Source organism: Triticum urartu, chromosome 6A (assembly GCF_056163025.1).
Source record: "Triticum urartu cultivar PI428250 chromosome 6A, HENAU_Tu73, whole genome shotgun sequence".
Classification (NCBI taxonomy): Eukaryota; Viridiplantae; Streptophyta; class Magnoliopsida; order Poales; family Poaceae; genus Triticum; species Triticum urartu.
The window spans coordinates 567483629-567499868 of record NC_141878.1 but is presented as its reverse complement, the minus strand read 5'-3'; the positions used below and the strand labels follow the sequence as shown (position 1 = coordinate 567499868).

The following is a 16240-nucleotide window of genomic DNA, read 5'->3' as shown; positions in this document are numbered from 1 at the left end:
ACCCAGAGGTTTGGGTGAATGAAATATTTCCTCCAAAACATAGTACAATTGAATCCCAAGTAGAACTTCCTAAGGATTCTAATGATGTGAGTCAAACAACCAGCATAGGAAAAACTCATAAGGATCCAAATCCTCCAAAATTCCTACGAAATTCCTTTGAATAAATGGAGCCGGTGCCCCCATGTTTGGTTTTGGTAATTGATGACAATCTCTATGGACTAATGGTTGCCTTGAGTTATATTTGAAGGTTTTGTCCATAGGCTTTTCTTGGAGTACATGTGTTGGTTTCAAGGAGAGTTTGTGTCGACCAAGGTGCTATTCAAGGAATTACCTAAAGATTGGTCTTGTGAGAGGTTGATCAAGACTAAGTCAAAGAGTGAATCAAGTTGATCAACCCACAAAGCGTAGAAGATGTACCTAGAGGGGTCAAGTGATCCCATGGTATGGTAAGCATTGCCAATTACGCTTTGTGTACTAACCCATGGTCTTTGTGAGAGTTCTTGGTGGGGTTAGGTTGCGGTGTGCAAGTTCAAGTGGAGCATCACGAAGAGATCAAATGCTTGAAGCTTGCCGTCCTTTGTGGTGACAATGGACTTGTGAAGATGTGCGGAAGAGTGGCTCACCCATAGTGGAGTATGGGGGAGCAATCAACTAGTCTTCATCGAGTCAAACACAATCAAGAAAGGTGGTCCAACTTGAGGGAGTCAAGATCGTCATCATCTAGCTCAAGTGGACCATGTGCAAGGCAAAGGTTTGCCCTCAATAGGTTTTCTATTTTACCGGTCTCATGATGGTATTTGGGAGACCGAGTTATAGGATCGATTGCCGTACTATCAAGGGGGGCTCTCGATGAGTAGCTTGATCGTATCGTTCGTAGAGAGCTCAAACCATTGCATCCTTGCATCATCTTTCTTGGTTCTTGTTTGGTTCTCTTTGTGAGTCTTAGATCTTTTGGTCATCTTGATGACAAGCTCGAGTTCATCGAAAACGGAGTTCACATGCATCTTCTATGATGTTTTCGATGTTGGAGGTTTTGCTGGTTCTTCTCGGTTGGAGGTTTCACTCCTCTATTTGTTAGGCATACCTCCCCTGCCTCATCTTACTATGAATCTCGATATTATTTTCTATAAACTTAGTCAAAGTTAATAAAATTTGACTTTGACCAAACTTTATATGCAAACTAAAAAGAAACGGAGGGAGTATGAAATAGCAACGAGCATGTCCACTGTGCCCCACCTCACCCCAATTAAATACTGACATCCCGCCAACGTTCACTTCTGCAGCCGTTTAGCCTGCCAAGCCGGTCCCGCAAATGTTCACTTCCGCAGCCGTTTAGCCTGCTAAGTCGGTCCATCACTACAAGCCTGTACATGATTCCGTGGCCGTGGACTCCCAAACGGCCGTCCAGTTGAGATGTAATTCTGTCGTGGAATTGACACGGCAGATGTCCTAGAGCAAGGACTTAGCCGTAGGGCCATCGCACTAGGAAGCTTAAAGGGGTTAATCGGGACAAAGGACACACGGGAGAGTTTTTATACTAGTTCGGCCCCTTACGATGAAGGTAAAAGCCTACGTCTAGTTGGGATTGGTGTTGCTGAGGTTTCGATCTCCAAGAGGCTCAACTCGCCGGCTTGGTTATCGACTTGGTTGTTTCTTGTTGCTAAACCGCCACCGGGTCATCCCCTTATATACACGGGTTGACGCCTGGTGGCCTACAGAGTCCCGGCCGACTCATAATCGTGTCCGGCTCGGTGACTTCCTTTACATGCCTTTCTTTACAAGTCTTTCCTTACATACGGCGGTTTACAGTATCAGGCCTTAAGCCGGCCCCAGGCCTTTGGGCCTTCTATACGTTTAGTAAACTATCATCTTGAATGTTTATCGGGCTTCTTATGTAACCCGCCATTAGGGCTGACCCGGCCCCTCCTGGGTGGGTCATACTGGTAGTAATATCCCCAACATTAGGCCCTAGGTTGACTTTGAACTTTGTTCTTTGTCAATCTTCAATACTTAGATGGAATTCATCCTCTGTCTAAAAACTTCTGTAACCCGCCGTGACGTCATCTTCTGAAAACACAAAAAACTTTCATGATGTCATCTTCCAACGGATCTTTTATTTTTTAATGCCTTCCGAGAATCGAGGCGTCCGTTTAGTTGGATAATCATTATTCGGGTCTCCTTGATTTTCGCGCCCGCCTGTTCGCGTACTCCCTTATAAATAGGCACGACCTAGGTCCTTTTCATTCTCCCCCTTCGGTTGTCTTCCTCCTCTCGCTGTTTCGCTGCCGCTCGAGCTCTGCCACCGCCGCCGCCGCAGATCCCCTCGTCTTCTTCACCTCAGGCCGCTGCATCAACCTGATTTGACCAGAGAAAACGCGACGAACCTCCGTAGTAGCCCTGCATCTATAAGTCCCTTTCCTTCTCTGCCTTAGATCTGTATTTCGGCTTCTCAAGTTCGTCGGTGTTCATCGGTGTTCATCACAGAATCTTGGTAGATTTCACCTCCGATGCCCTTTCCTGATCATCTGATAGTGTAGAACTGTTGCGGTAGCTGTTTGGCATTCATTTTTGATAGCAGTAGATCTCTTTCTCCTGTATAGATGCTTTGTTAGCTGATAAACTCATTTGTACTGGATTTTTAGGTCTAGAATATTTTCTTTTTGGGACAGCCATTTGATCCAAAATAGTAATGATAGCTTGGTGAAACTTGTTTATGCCAACACTTAGCTGAATCTACTTTCTGAGAAAATCTGTAGTCGTGGCGGCTTACCACTTCGGCTTTCTTTTCCTTATATGTCATTAGCCCTTAGTTTAAGCCGCCGTTACTTGTTTTACAACTTCAACCTTTTGCCGTAAATTGAAACGGCATGTTGTTGTTCCTTTTCCAGTCCCTTGCACATCATGCCGTCAAAGACACCCACCATCTGCAATTGGGTCCCCTCAACCATAACTGGTGAGCATCTAAAAGAGTTCTTCCTCATTGGATTTCTGCCCTCAAGAAACATCATGTCTTATCGTGCTCCTGACCCGGAAGAAGAACGACCCAATCCAAAAGACGGCGAAGTGATCGTCTTTACTGATCACATGAACCGGGGCTTCTCACCGCCCGGCTCAAAAATTTTCAGAGAAGTTCTTGACTTTTTCAAACTCCATCCTTAGGATATTGGGCCCAATTCGATATCCAATATTTGTAACTTCCAAGTGCTCTGTGAGGTATATCTTCAGCAAGAGCCGACTATGGAACTATTTAGAGAGTACTTCTATCTGAACTAGCAGAATGAGTGCACCAATGGCCTTAGCTTAGAACTTGGAGGCATCTCAATTCAGCACCGATAGGGTGTGGTTTTCCCTCTCATAGTTTTACCAAGTCACCCAAAGGACTGGAACCAAACTTGGTTTTATTGTCAGGACATCTCACCCGCCAACGAGAAGCCACTGCCGGGTTACCGCCCCGATCGTCTTGACACCAAGTTCGCCCTGCCAGATAAACTTACCGTTGCTGAACGCAAGAAGCTGCTTCCATCTATCAGAAGAATCAATGGTTTGTTGGGGAATGGCTTAACCGGAGTCGATCTAACCTGCTGCTGGATCTCATGGCGGATTATTCCATTAAGCCGTCGTTCAAAGTTGATGTATGAATATGGTGGAGACCCGGACGACTCTCTCCGTCATACCCCGGTTCAACTAACTGAGGAGGACGTTGTCGCAATGTCAAATGTTCTGGTGAATGTGAAGTATGAAGATTGCAGTGTTGTTGGGTTAAATCCCTTCTGTAAATTTAACCCGGTACCAGAAGTAAGGATATTCTGATCTTTTTTCCTTTGTATTTTGTCCAGCCGTATTGTTTATCACTGATCCTTCCTCTTGTCTTTGTAGGCCAACTCTGACTTTTGGAAAGTGAAATATGATCACGAAGCTGCCAGGAAGGCGAAACTTGCCGCCATGAACACCAAGAAATCGACCCGGAGAACAAAGAAGAAGAAGAAACCCACTGTTGAAGATTTAATGAAACTTGATGACACGTCTGACCCGGAGGTAGGCCTTGATTCCCTTGGCCAAATTTTTAACAATCTTATTGACACCGATCCTTACCAGGATGACACTGGGGCCAGTCAGGCCGGGGAAGCAGAGGTAACTATCATTTCCTCCGACTCAGAGCCCTTACCAAGACACAAAGTTCGACGAGTGATCCATAAAGTAAGGTTTTCTAAACCCTTAGCTCACTTGGATCCCAACTTTCATTTGAAAAAGCAGCAACATGAAAGCCGCCGTGAAGTTGAGATTGAAGATGAACCGGCTGTCGTCCTTCAACAGACCCCTCGAAAATGCCCGACCGAGGTTTACTTATTACTGTCCTTAACTTGTTTTAATGAATCCTGCTCCTTGTATTTCTTTTAACTCCTTTCTTTTACCTTTTCAGGAGGTGTCTCGTTCCTTAGGCGACTCATCACAAACACAATTTCCAGCTTTCAAGACTGCTCCTGGGTAATCAGAAATCCTCTTTTCTTCCGGGTTGATCAATTGTATCTTGATGCTGATTATCCTGCAATATTTTTTCCTTAGCGGCCAGGCTAAATCCAAGAAGGCGAAGGCAGCAAAACCGGCGGAAGACCCGCCAATACTAGCATCTGACCCGGCTAAGCCACCTTCTCCATTAACTGACGCCCCAGAAGACCCACCTATTGTCAATGAAGCAAATCCTCCGGAGCTGTCCCTTGACAAAGCCACTATGAATCCTTCTACAGCTGGACCGTCAAGCTCAACCGACCCGCCGTCTCCACCTGTTCAAGATGTTCAAATTACTGGGAGCCGCTTTGTTGAGCCGGGGAACCCAACGGTGTTGGCTCGGTGCACAGCAAAGCAAGAAGCATTGGAGAGGCAGAAGGTTCAATTTGATGTTGCCAATTATGACCGTCTCAATGCCAGTGATATCTTATCCGGCTATCTCAGTCATGTACACTCCAGTCATGAGTCTGAGATCGAGATGGTCAAGCAGCTTTAGTTGAAGTATGAGGTATGTTGTTTCCGGTTTACTAATATTCCTTCAGCCCCCAAGTCTTCAGATTATGAGAGAAACAGAATAACATGTAGGCTTAAAGTATAGTCCGAGACTTTTACCTCTGAATCTTTGCCTGATATTGATAGAAACAAAAACTTCACCTATAGTCCCCAAGGACCGGTTTATTTTGACCATCAATGAATCAGTACTTTAGAATTTAAAATCGTCTTCAAAATACTTAATCCTCCGGTTTAACCTTGATAAATTTGCTGAACTGCGTACATTAGCCCCCAAGTGCCAAGTGCTATTACTTTGTAAGGGACTTGGGACTTTAAATATGTTTGTAGAGTCGTAAAAATTTGATTTGGCATACATTAGCCCCCAAGTGTCAAGTGGTTTACTCGTAAAGTACTTTGAGACTTGAATCTTGAATTTGGATATTTGAATTTGAAACCAAGTCTTGACTTATCCGGACGTTTCACAGAATGCCTTGTCGGAATTGAACTCTCAATTGTCGGACGCAAAGACCCGGCTAGCAAGTCAAGAGTCCGAAATCAAATCTTCCACTTCCAAACTGCAAATGAGCCTTTCTGCAACGGAAAATTTGAAGACCAGCTTTGCTACCAAGGAGAAGGCTTGGGAAAATGAGAAAACACTCCTGACCCGACGAGCTGAGACAGCCGAAAGAGCTCTGAAAGAAATTTCAACAAAGCTGAATAGTTTGAAGGGCCGGGTGTCTCAGATGGTCGCTGCTATCTTTGGTAAGCTGCCTGATTTGACCTTTCGTATAATTTTTGCCAAACCGGAATATGATCCGCCAACTTACTCTGTTAAAAATATATGCAGGTCCGCGAAGTAAAAATCTAAGCCAAGACCCGTTGATTAAACTGAAGGCAGTATACACCTTGGTTGAACAATTGTATATTGGTGCACAACGGGCTCTGGCCGCTATCTCTCCTGCAAATCAAGGACCCAACCGACTTAGCGATTTCCTGAAGAAGCTGTCCATCCTTCCTGCTAGATTCCAAGAAGTAAAACGCTCCTGCGCACGAGCCGGAGCTTTGACTGCCCTAAGCCGCTCCAAGGCTTGGGTGCCAGACCTAGACCCGGCGGACATAGCAAGAGGTTACCCTACTGTGAAGGAGGACGGGTCTCCATTTGATCAGGATGATTTCATAGCGTGTGTACGTGAAGTCCGGCCTCAGGCGACTAGTCTTGGAGATGACACCAATGTTGACAAGTACCAGCCGGGTTTTGATAGTGAAAATAAGAAGATGGCCACTCCTTCATACAAAGTAGCAGATCTGATCCCACTAGTGAGATAAGATACCTTTGCCTCAGAAATTGACCCGGCCGGCCTGATTGATGACGAAGCCGAATTTGTCGCCATGAATGGCTTTGATTGGTCAAAATCCAACTTCCAGCAAACAGAAGGTGGTGAACCGGCGAGGGAGGGACGATGATCATCTTCATAGGCTTATAAAGCCTTGTAATAACTTAGTTGCTAAAACACCGCATGTTTGCTTATGCCGTCGTGCATAAAATACTTCTATGTGAATCTGCTTCCAGATGTCAATGTATGCATCGTTTAATGTTTGTCTCTGCGATATTTGAACTCTGTTCCTGTGAATACAAGAGAAAGACTGGCAAGGCGGTTTAGAACCAAACGGGCTTAAACACCCTAATTTATAGCCAATATATTTATCTCAATAAAAAAGACAAATATAAAGAAAGGATAAGGGTTAATACAAATTCTTGAGTTAACGCAGTGGGTAAGCGCGTATAAGTAAGAATCATACCTTGTCCTTGTTGATCCTTAGATCACCGGTTTAATAATCCGGGTGGTGAACTTGATAATTCAATATGTATGAAAAGTTAATACTTCTTGAATACTCAATGATCATCATATCTTAGTAGCTCGTACCTTTGGATACTTGAGCCACCGGCTTGAATAACCCGGGCGGTTATGTTGTCCAATAATTGAGCCGGTGAAGAAAACCAAGCTAGCTTATTTGTAATATTGAAACAATAAAAGCTAAAAGGCAAACAACAGATAATAAACATAATTTTAAATCTGTATTCAAGAGGCTGAGGGTTTCTGATTCGAATACGATCAGTAAACCGGACCAAAGGGGTTAAGCTAAGGTTCGAATACGACCATATAGCCCCCAGCGGCTTTGGCGTTGCGCCGATCAAGAGGGTACCGACAACTAGGTTCTCTTTGGTTCGAATACGACCTATGTTTGAACAGGAAGCCCCCAAATGACCTTGAGAGGTTTTTAACGACCCTGATTCAAATACGATCCAAGTCAAACTCAAAAGGGGTTAAGCTATGATTCAGATATGATCAAGAAGCCCCCAAGTGAGTTTGGCCTTGAGTCGATCAAGAGGGTTACGACAGCTATGTTCTCTTTGGTTCGCATACGACCTATGTTTGAACAGGAAGCCCCCAAATGACCATGAGATTTGCAGCTAGATTCGGATACGATCATAAGCTGGACCAAAAAGGTTAAACTTGATTCAAATATGATCAGCTCCTTAATAGTCATTTGTAAGTAATAAATAATAAAGATGTATAGTCTGTGAAAAGAAAAGAGACCGATGGTCTTACTTTATTGCTTATCATAGTATATACAACGTGAATGTATGTACATGTTGAGAGCCGGTGGCTCAGGTGTAATACGGCTGAAGTTGAGAAATATTCCATGGCTGGCGGGTCTCCTCTTCCGACTTACGTGAGTCTGCATGCTCTTGAACGTCAATAAGGTAGTATGACCCATTGTGTAAATTTTTACTGACCACAAAGGGTCCTTCCCAAGGCGGGGATAACTTGTGTGCATCTGAAAGATCCTGGATGAGCCGGAGCACCAAGTCGCCTTCCTGAAAAGTCCTGGACTTAACCCGGCGGCTATGATAACGACGCAGGTCCTGTTGATAAATTGCTGACCGCGCCGCTGCTAAGTCTCTTTCTTCATCCAACAAGTCAAGCGCATCCTATCTGGCTTTTTCATTGTTAGCTTCAACATAAGCCGCCACATGGGGCGAGTCATGACGGATGTCACTAGGCAACACTGCCTCTGCTCCATAAACCATGAAGAAGGGTGTGTAACCCGTAGACCTGTTGGGCGTAGTATTGATGCTCCATAACACTGAGGGTAACTCCTCTACCCAACAACTCGACGTTTGCTGTAAAGGAACCATAAGCCGGGGTTTTAGCCCTTTCAGAATTTCCTGATTGGCTCTCTCAGCTTGACCGTTGGATTGAGGATGAGCTACAGAAGAAACATCAAGCCGGATGTGCTCTCGCTGACAAAACTCTTCCATAGCCCCTTGAGACAGATTAGTGCCATTGTCTGTGATAATACTGTGTGGAAAACCGAAACGGAAGATTACTTTTTTTCATGAACTGAACCGCCATGGCTGCATCACACTTACTCACAGGCTCTGCCTCAACCCACTTATTAAACTTATCAACTGCCACCAAGAGATGTGTCTTTTTATCCTTAGACCTTTTGAAAGGTCCCACCATGTCAAGCCCCCAGACCGCAAACGGCCAAGTGATTGGAATCATCCGGAGCTCTTGAGCCGGCACATGCGCTTGTCGTGCAAATTTTTGACATCCATCACATCTACTAACCAGATCTTCTACATCAGCGTGAGCCGTCAACCAGTAAAAACCGTGACGAAACGCCTTGGCCACTAAAGATTTTGACCCGGCGTGATGACCGCAATTGCCTTCATGGATCTCACGAAGGATTTCTTGACCTTCTTCAGGGGAAACACACCTTTGAAACACTCCGGAAACACTACGATGAAATAACTCTCCATCCGAAATCATCATGGACTTAGATCGCCGGGTTATCTGCCGAGCCAGGGTCTCATCTGCTGGCAACTCTCCCCGGATCATGTAAGCCAAGAACGGCACTGTCCAATCTGGGATGACATGAAGAGCCGCTACCAACTGCGCCTCCGGGTCAGGAATAACTAAATCTTCTTCTGTGGGCAACTTGACAGAGGGGTTATGCAAAACATCCAAAAAGGTGTTGGGTGGCACCGGCTTACGCTGAGACCCTAGTCGGCTTAAAGCATCAGCCGCTTCGTTCTTTCGATGGTCAATATGTTCCACCTGATAACCTTTAAAATATCCTGCAATAGCATCGACCTCTCGGCGATAAGCCGCCATGAGAGGGTCTTTGGAATCCCACTTGCCAGATACCTGTTGAGCCACTAGATCTGAGTCACCAAGACATCTGACCCGGCTCAAGCTCATCTCCTTTGCCACTCGAAGACCATGGAGCAAGGCTTCATACTCTGCTGCGTTGTTAGTGCATGGAAACATCAACCGCAACAGATAACAAAATTTATCACCTCGTGGCGAAGTTAACACGACTCTAGCCCCCGAGCCTTCCAATTTCCTGGATCCATCAAAATGAATAGTCCAATATGTGTTGTCCGGCTTCTCTTCCGGCATCTGCATCTCTGTCCAGTCATTGATGAAGTCAACCAGGGCTTGAGACTTAATGGCAGTACGTGGAACATACTTCAACCCATGAGACCCAAGATCAATTGCCCACTTGGCGACTCGCCCCGTGGCTTCTTTGTTTTGAATAATGTCTCCCAAAGGAGCAGAGCTAACCACAGTGATTGGATGTCCATGAAAGTAATGTTTAAGCTTCCGGCTCGCCATGAACACCCCATCAACAAGCTTCTGCCAATGTGGATATCGTTGTTTAGACTCAATTAGCACTTCACTGACATAATAAACCGGCCGCTGAACCGGATGCTCTTTGCCAGCCTCCTGGCACTCTACCACAATAGCCACACCAACAGCCGTGAGTTGGCAGCTACGTATAACAACAGCGGCTCTTTCTCAATTGGAGCAGCCAGGACCGGCGGCTCAGCCAGTTGTGCCTTCAGATCCTCAAAAGCAGCGTTCGCAGCATCGCTCCAAACAAAAACATCTGTTTTCTTCATCAACTGATACAGAGGCATAGCCTTTTCCCCTAACCGGCTTATGAACCAGCTCAAGGCAGCCACACGACCCGCCAGTCGCTGAACATCATTAACGCAGGTTGGTTTGGCTAGAGATGTGATTGCCTTGATTTTCTCTGGGTTAGCTTCAATACCTTGGTTAGACACCAAAAAAACCAAGAGCTTGCCGGCCGGCACTCCAAAAACACACTTGGTCGGGTTAAGCATCATCTTGTAAACCCGAAGATTATCAAAAGTCTCTTTCAGGTCTGTGACCAAGGTTTCCTCTTCCTTGGATTTCACCACTATACCATCCACATAAGCATGAACATTGCGCCCAATTTGATCGTGAAGACAATTTTGCACGCACTGCTGGTAAGTCGCCTGGGCACTCTTAAGCCCAAAAGGCATAGACACATAGCAGAAAGCTCCAAAAGGAGTTATAAAAGCTATCTTCTCTTGATCCTTGACTGCCATCTTAATCTGATGATAACCGGAATAAGCATCTAAGGAACTCAACTGTGCGCAACCCGCCGTAGCATCAATGATCTGATCAATACGGGGGAGAGCAAAAGGATCAGCTGGACAAGCCTTGTTCAAATCTGTGTAATCCACACACATGCGCCATGTGTCATTCTTTTTGAGTACAAGCACCGGGTTAGCTAGCCATTCGGGGTGAAAGACCTCCACAATGAACCCGGCTGCCAAGATCTGGGACACCTCTTCTCCGATGGCCTTGCACCTTTCTTCATTGAACCGTCGGAGAAACTGTCTGACAGGTTTGAACTTTGGATCGATATTAAGAGTGTGCTCAGCGACTTCCCTCGGGACACCCGGCATGTCTGAAGGTTTCCATGCAAAGATGTCCCGGTCCTCACGGATGAACTCGATGAGCGCGCTTTCCTATTTCGGATCCAAGTTTGTGCTGATGATGAACTGTTTGGATGAGTCACCAGGTACAAAGTCAACCATCTTAGTGTCATCAGCTGATTTGAATTTCAACTCCGGCTCATGCTCTGTTGTTGGTTTCTTTAATGACATCATGTCTGCCGGGTCAACATGATCCTTGTAGAATTTTAACTCCTCTGTTGCACAAACAGATTCAGCATAGGTGGCATCACCTTCTTCACATTCCAAGGCTATCTTCCGGCTCCCATGTACCGTAATGGTGCCTTTATGACCCGGCATCTTGAGCTGCAAATATACGTAACACGGCTGAGCCAGGAACTTGGCATAAGCCGGCCGCCCAAATAGAGCATGATACGGGCTTTTGATCTTAACCACTTCAAAGGTTAATTTTTCTACTCTGGAGTCATACTCATCCCCAAAGGCTACCTCCAGCTCAATCTTCCCAACTGGGTATGCCGATTTACCAGGTACCACACCGTGAAAAACAGTGTTGGATTGTTTAAGATTTTTATCCGTTAATCCCATCCGGCGAAACGTCTCATAGTAGAGGATGTTGATGCTGCTGCCTCCGTCCATGAGTACCTTAGTAAACTTGTACCCACCAACCTGAGGTGCCACTACCAAAGCCAAGTGACCTGGATTATCAACCCGGGGCAGGTGATCCTCTCTGCTCCACACAATAGGCTGCTCCGACCAATGTAGATAACGTGGAATTGCCGGCTCAACAGTATTGACGACCCTCTTGTGGAGTTTTTGGTCCCTCTTACATAAACTGGTAGTAAATACATGACACTATCCGCTACTCAACTGCTTCGAGTTGCTCTGATAGCCGGATTGCTGCTGCTGCTGATTCCCTTGGCCGTGTTGCTGATTATATCCTCCTTGGTGACCAGGATAACCCTGACCGTGAAAACCTCCTCCGCTTGAACCGGCGCTCGGGCCCTGAAAGCCGCCTCCACCTAAGCCGCCACCTGGGCCGTGACCCCCATCAAATGCATTTGAATTTTTAAATGCCTTCATGATCGTGCAATCCTTCCATAAGAGGGTGGCTGGTTTCTCCCAGGTGCTGTGTTTTGGACAAGGTTCATTGAACAACTGCTCAAGGGTGGGGCCTGACCCGCCCGATCGAGGGAGTTTTCTGCCCTTGCACCGCTGATTACCACCCTGCGCATTAGTATTAGCAACAAACTCATCAGCCTTACGTTTATTACCTCCCTGATTCGTCGGGTTATGCTGGTGACCCTTGCCATTGCCATTCTTCTTTTCCTTTGTTGCCTTTTCTTCGTCAGACACCGGGTCCTTGGTGGTATCAGAGTCGGCATACTTGGCAAGAGCTTCCATCAATGTTCCCATGTCATTACAGTCACGTTTAATCCGCCCCAACTTCTGCTTCAGAGGTTCAAAGCGGCAATTTTTCTCCAACATCAAAACTGCTGAGCCGGCATCCATCTTATCAGATGAATGTATTATCTCCTTGACCCGGCGCACCCAATGGGTTGTAGATTCACCATACTCTTGCTTGCAATTGGTCAGGTCCACAATCGACATTGGCTGCTTACACATGTCCTTGAAGTTCTGGATGAACCGTGCTTTCAACTCCGTCCATGATCCGATAGAATTGGGTGGCAATCCCTTCAACCAGGTCCGAGCCGTTCCATCCAACATCATGGTAAAATACTTGGGCATTGCAGCATCGCTAACCTCCAAAAGCTCCATAGCCATCTCATAACTCTCAATCCAAGCCCCCGGCTGTAGATCAGTCGTGTAATTAGGCACCTTACGAGGCCCCTTGAAATCCTTAGTCAACCGCTCATTGCGTATGGCTGGGACCAGGCAAGGTACGCCTCTGGTTCTTGTGGCCACTCCTGCCTCAACCGAGGTTGCTGGATAAGCCGGAAAGGCTTGGTGAGCCGCCTGCTCTGCCGCTATCTGAGCTGCCCGTTCCGCTTCTTGACGAATCCTCTCCTGATCCGCCAAGTTAAGGGCTCCAGCCCGCACCGGCTCATGCCTATATGGCCGGTTGTGGCGTTGAGCACTAGTTGACATCTCTGCGGACTCCATGTGCCTACTGTAACTCGGGCTCCGGCTTGGGCGAGGAGTTGAATGAATCCTGTCTCGACTATAGGAGTATGCATTCTGCTGGGCCAAAGCTGTCTGAAGCAGTTCTCTTACCCTCCGGGTTTCAATTGCTGCTGGCGAGTCGCCTTCCATTGGGAGAGCTGCCAAACGAGCCAACGCTGCGATGAGATTTTCCATAGGGTTGGAGAAGTGACCCGGAGGTGTTGATACATAACGAGGAGGAGATGTATTCATGCGAGGCGGCTCCATGGTGCGTGGCTGAACTGGTGCACCGGGTGTCGTGACCCGGTTTGCCTCTGGCGGGTTGCTCCCCCCATCCCCGGGTGTATGGAACATGTTCCTTGGATCCAGCGTTAGAGGCAGACGTGACTGAGTTTTTTGATGCCTCCTCCTCATGACCTCGTTTGACGCATTAAGATCCACCGAGAGCCGGAAAGTTTCTGCTTGAAGCTGCTGCGCACGAGCATCCAGAGTTGCTCGTTCTGCTGCCATCCGGGTTTCCTCCGCGGCTAGATTTTCTTTAGCTTGCACCATCTCCTCCCGCACGTGTGCCACTTCTACGTCGTGCTGGGCTTTATCCGCTGGTTCTACCATAGCGGTTAACAGAGTCGTCAGCTTATCCATGAGGTCCATTAGAACCTGAGCCGGGGGGCGCTCGGGGTCTCCTGACCCGGCTGCTGCCGACCCGGTAGCTGCGGCTGCCGCTGCTGTGGAGTTCTGCCCGGGCTGCGTCCCTGCCATGAAGACTCCGACCCAATTCGGCGGCTCAAGGGGGTCCGGAATACTGCTGCCATCGGAACAACCCCCGAGCATGTCGTCTTGCAGTTGATACAATGAGTCCGTCTCACCTGTTGATGATGCAGTATCAGAGCAGATGGCCATCTCCCGGCCTTCCATCGATCCTTCGGAGTATTCACCGCCATGGATGCAGCCTACAAAGGCATGATTCACGACAGATTGAACATGGGCGGACCTGGCGCACTGAGCCGTTTCGATGAGGTTGATGTGGACATCCGGCTCAGGGCCTGACTCGTCGATCCGGCCGATGAAGACGTGAATTCTGCCGAAGGGGACTCGGTACCCGTACTCGATCGAGCTGGCCTTGGGGCCCCAGCCTTCGTCGTTGATGTAGAGTTTTCCGTGACGACTCTTGGTCATCCGGCCCACAGCGTATCCCTTGAGTCCTTCGAAGTTGCCCTTCAAGAACTCAAAGCCACCGTGCGCTGGCCCCATGGTGGGCGCCAACTGTCGTGGAATTGACACGGCAGATGTCCTAGAGCAAGGACTTAGTCGTAGAGCCATCGCACTAGGAAGCTTAAAGGGGTTAATCGAGACAAAGGACACACGGGGGAGTTTTTATACTAGTTCGGCCCCTTACAATGAAGGTAAAATCCTACTTCTAGTTGGGATTGGTATTGCTGAGGTTTCGATCTCCAAGAGGCTCAACTCGCTGGCTTGGTTATCGACTTGGTTGTTTCTTGTTGCTAAACTGCCACCGGGTCGTCCCCTTATATACACGGGTTGACGCCTGGTGGCCTACAGAGTCCCGGCCGGCTCATAATCGTGTCCAACTCGGTGACTTCCTTTACATGCCTTTCTTTACAAGTCTTTCCTTACATACGGCGGTTTACAGTATCAGGCCTTAAGCCGGCCCCAGGCCTTTGGGCCTTCTATACGTTTAGTAAACTATCATCTTGAATGTTTATCGGGCTTCTTATGTAACCCGCCATTAGGGCTGACCCGGCCCCTCCCGGGCGGGTCATACTGGTAGTAATATCCCCAACAAATTCCGTGGCCGTGGACTCCCAAACGGCCGCCCAGTTGATTCCGTGGCCAGGGGAGGGGGTTGCCGAAGGGGTGTCGCCTGTGGCCGAGGGGATAGATCCGCACGATCTTCTTTTTTTCCGGCAATGCTTCCTTGTATGCTACTCAGGGATCCATTCTGTGCTGCAAGTAGAACACACTCAACTTGTTGAGCTCGAGATTGACCAGGGGAAATTTCAGAGAGTTGAGCTGATATGTCTACCAAAACTCCAACGGTTGACCTATAATAATTGGTTCCCTTCTGAGGATACGATGTATTTTGGTTTTGTACCACAACTTTCAAAGCTGAGCCTTATTAAAACTGCCACCCATTCGGACAAGACTCTCAAGTTAACTCAACTGCTTGCTAATGTTCCTTCCATAGGCGATCTGCGTCTGGATTTTGGAAGTGAAAGGGTACTCCCTCCGTTTCTTTTTAGTCCGCATATAAGGTTTGGTCAAAGTCAAGATTTATAGAGTTTGACTAACTTTATATTAAAAAATATAAACATTCACAATATGAAATCAATATTATCCGATGCACCATGAAACATATGTTCATACTATATAGTTTTAGTATTGTAGATGTTCATATTTTTTATATAAATTTGGTTAAACTTTGTGCAGTTTGACTTTGACCAAATCTTATATGCGGAGTAAAAAGAAACGGAAGGAGTACTTATTAGTCATTTGAATCATATGTGTCCATTCTCACTCTATGATGGTTATATGTGACAATAGTAATACTATTAATTTTTTTCTATCCTAGATTTGGATCCTGGCAGAATGCCCAAAACTACTCACGCGAGTGCTCAACAATCTACAGGATGTGAATCTGGAGCATCTTCCTCAAGGATGTGATTTAGCTTGGACAATGTTTATTCTTGAAGCTGCACCTTCTCTAAAAGAGCTCTACATCACAGTATGGGATCATTGGTGCGTAATGATAAGAAACAAAGAGTTGCGGAAGAAATATTGTTTCTGCGAAAAGGCAGACGTCAAGTGGAAGCCATATGCCCCTGATTTCAAGCACAAGAATCTGGCCAAGCTCACCATTTACGGCTTCCAGCCCGGCGATGATTTTATGCGATACATCAGGTGTGTCGTGGAACATGGGATTAATATAACAGAGATATCTTTGTATGACAGGAAGGTGTGTGGGCGCTGTGGTGACTTGGATCCTGAGATCAAGAACAGGATTTGTCCATCAAGATATCCACAAACAGCCGAGGAGAGGAAGTAGATAACCGAGGGGCTGGGTTTGGCTTTGCGTGCTGTGCTTCACTTCCGGTCCTAATTGAAAAATGATTTGCATGATATTCTTGTATGTAGTTGGAAAAATCACCTGTCCTCTCATGTAGTCGGAAGGAGTTCCTGAACTCTATGATTCTATAGTTACCAAGTGTGTACTCTTGGTTTCCCATGAATCAAAGCTTGTACTATTGAGGAAATATTTATTAAGTAGAAAAGTATATCTGT

General features: G+C 46.7%; 1 protein-coding gene across 1 annotated transcript; it reads left to right on the top strand.

Moving 5' to 3' along the window:
• The first annotated feature begins 3708 nt into the window (after positions 1 to 3708).
• On the top strand, positions 3709 to 16004 carry LOC125516962 (uncharacterized). The gene is made up of 5 exons (XM_087530817.1): positions 3709 to 3786; positions 3877 to 4035; positions 5610 to 5760; positions 14892 to 15178; positions 15531 to 16004. The coding sequence occupies exons 1-5, from the start codon at positions 3709 to 3711 to the stop codon at positions 16002 to 16004; spliced, it is 1149 nt and encodes a 382-aa protein (XP_087386943.1).
• The last annotated feature ends 236 nt before the right edge of the window (positions 16005 to 16240 follow it).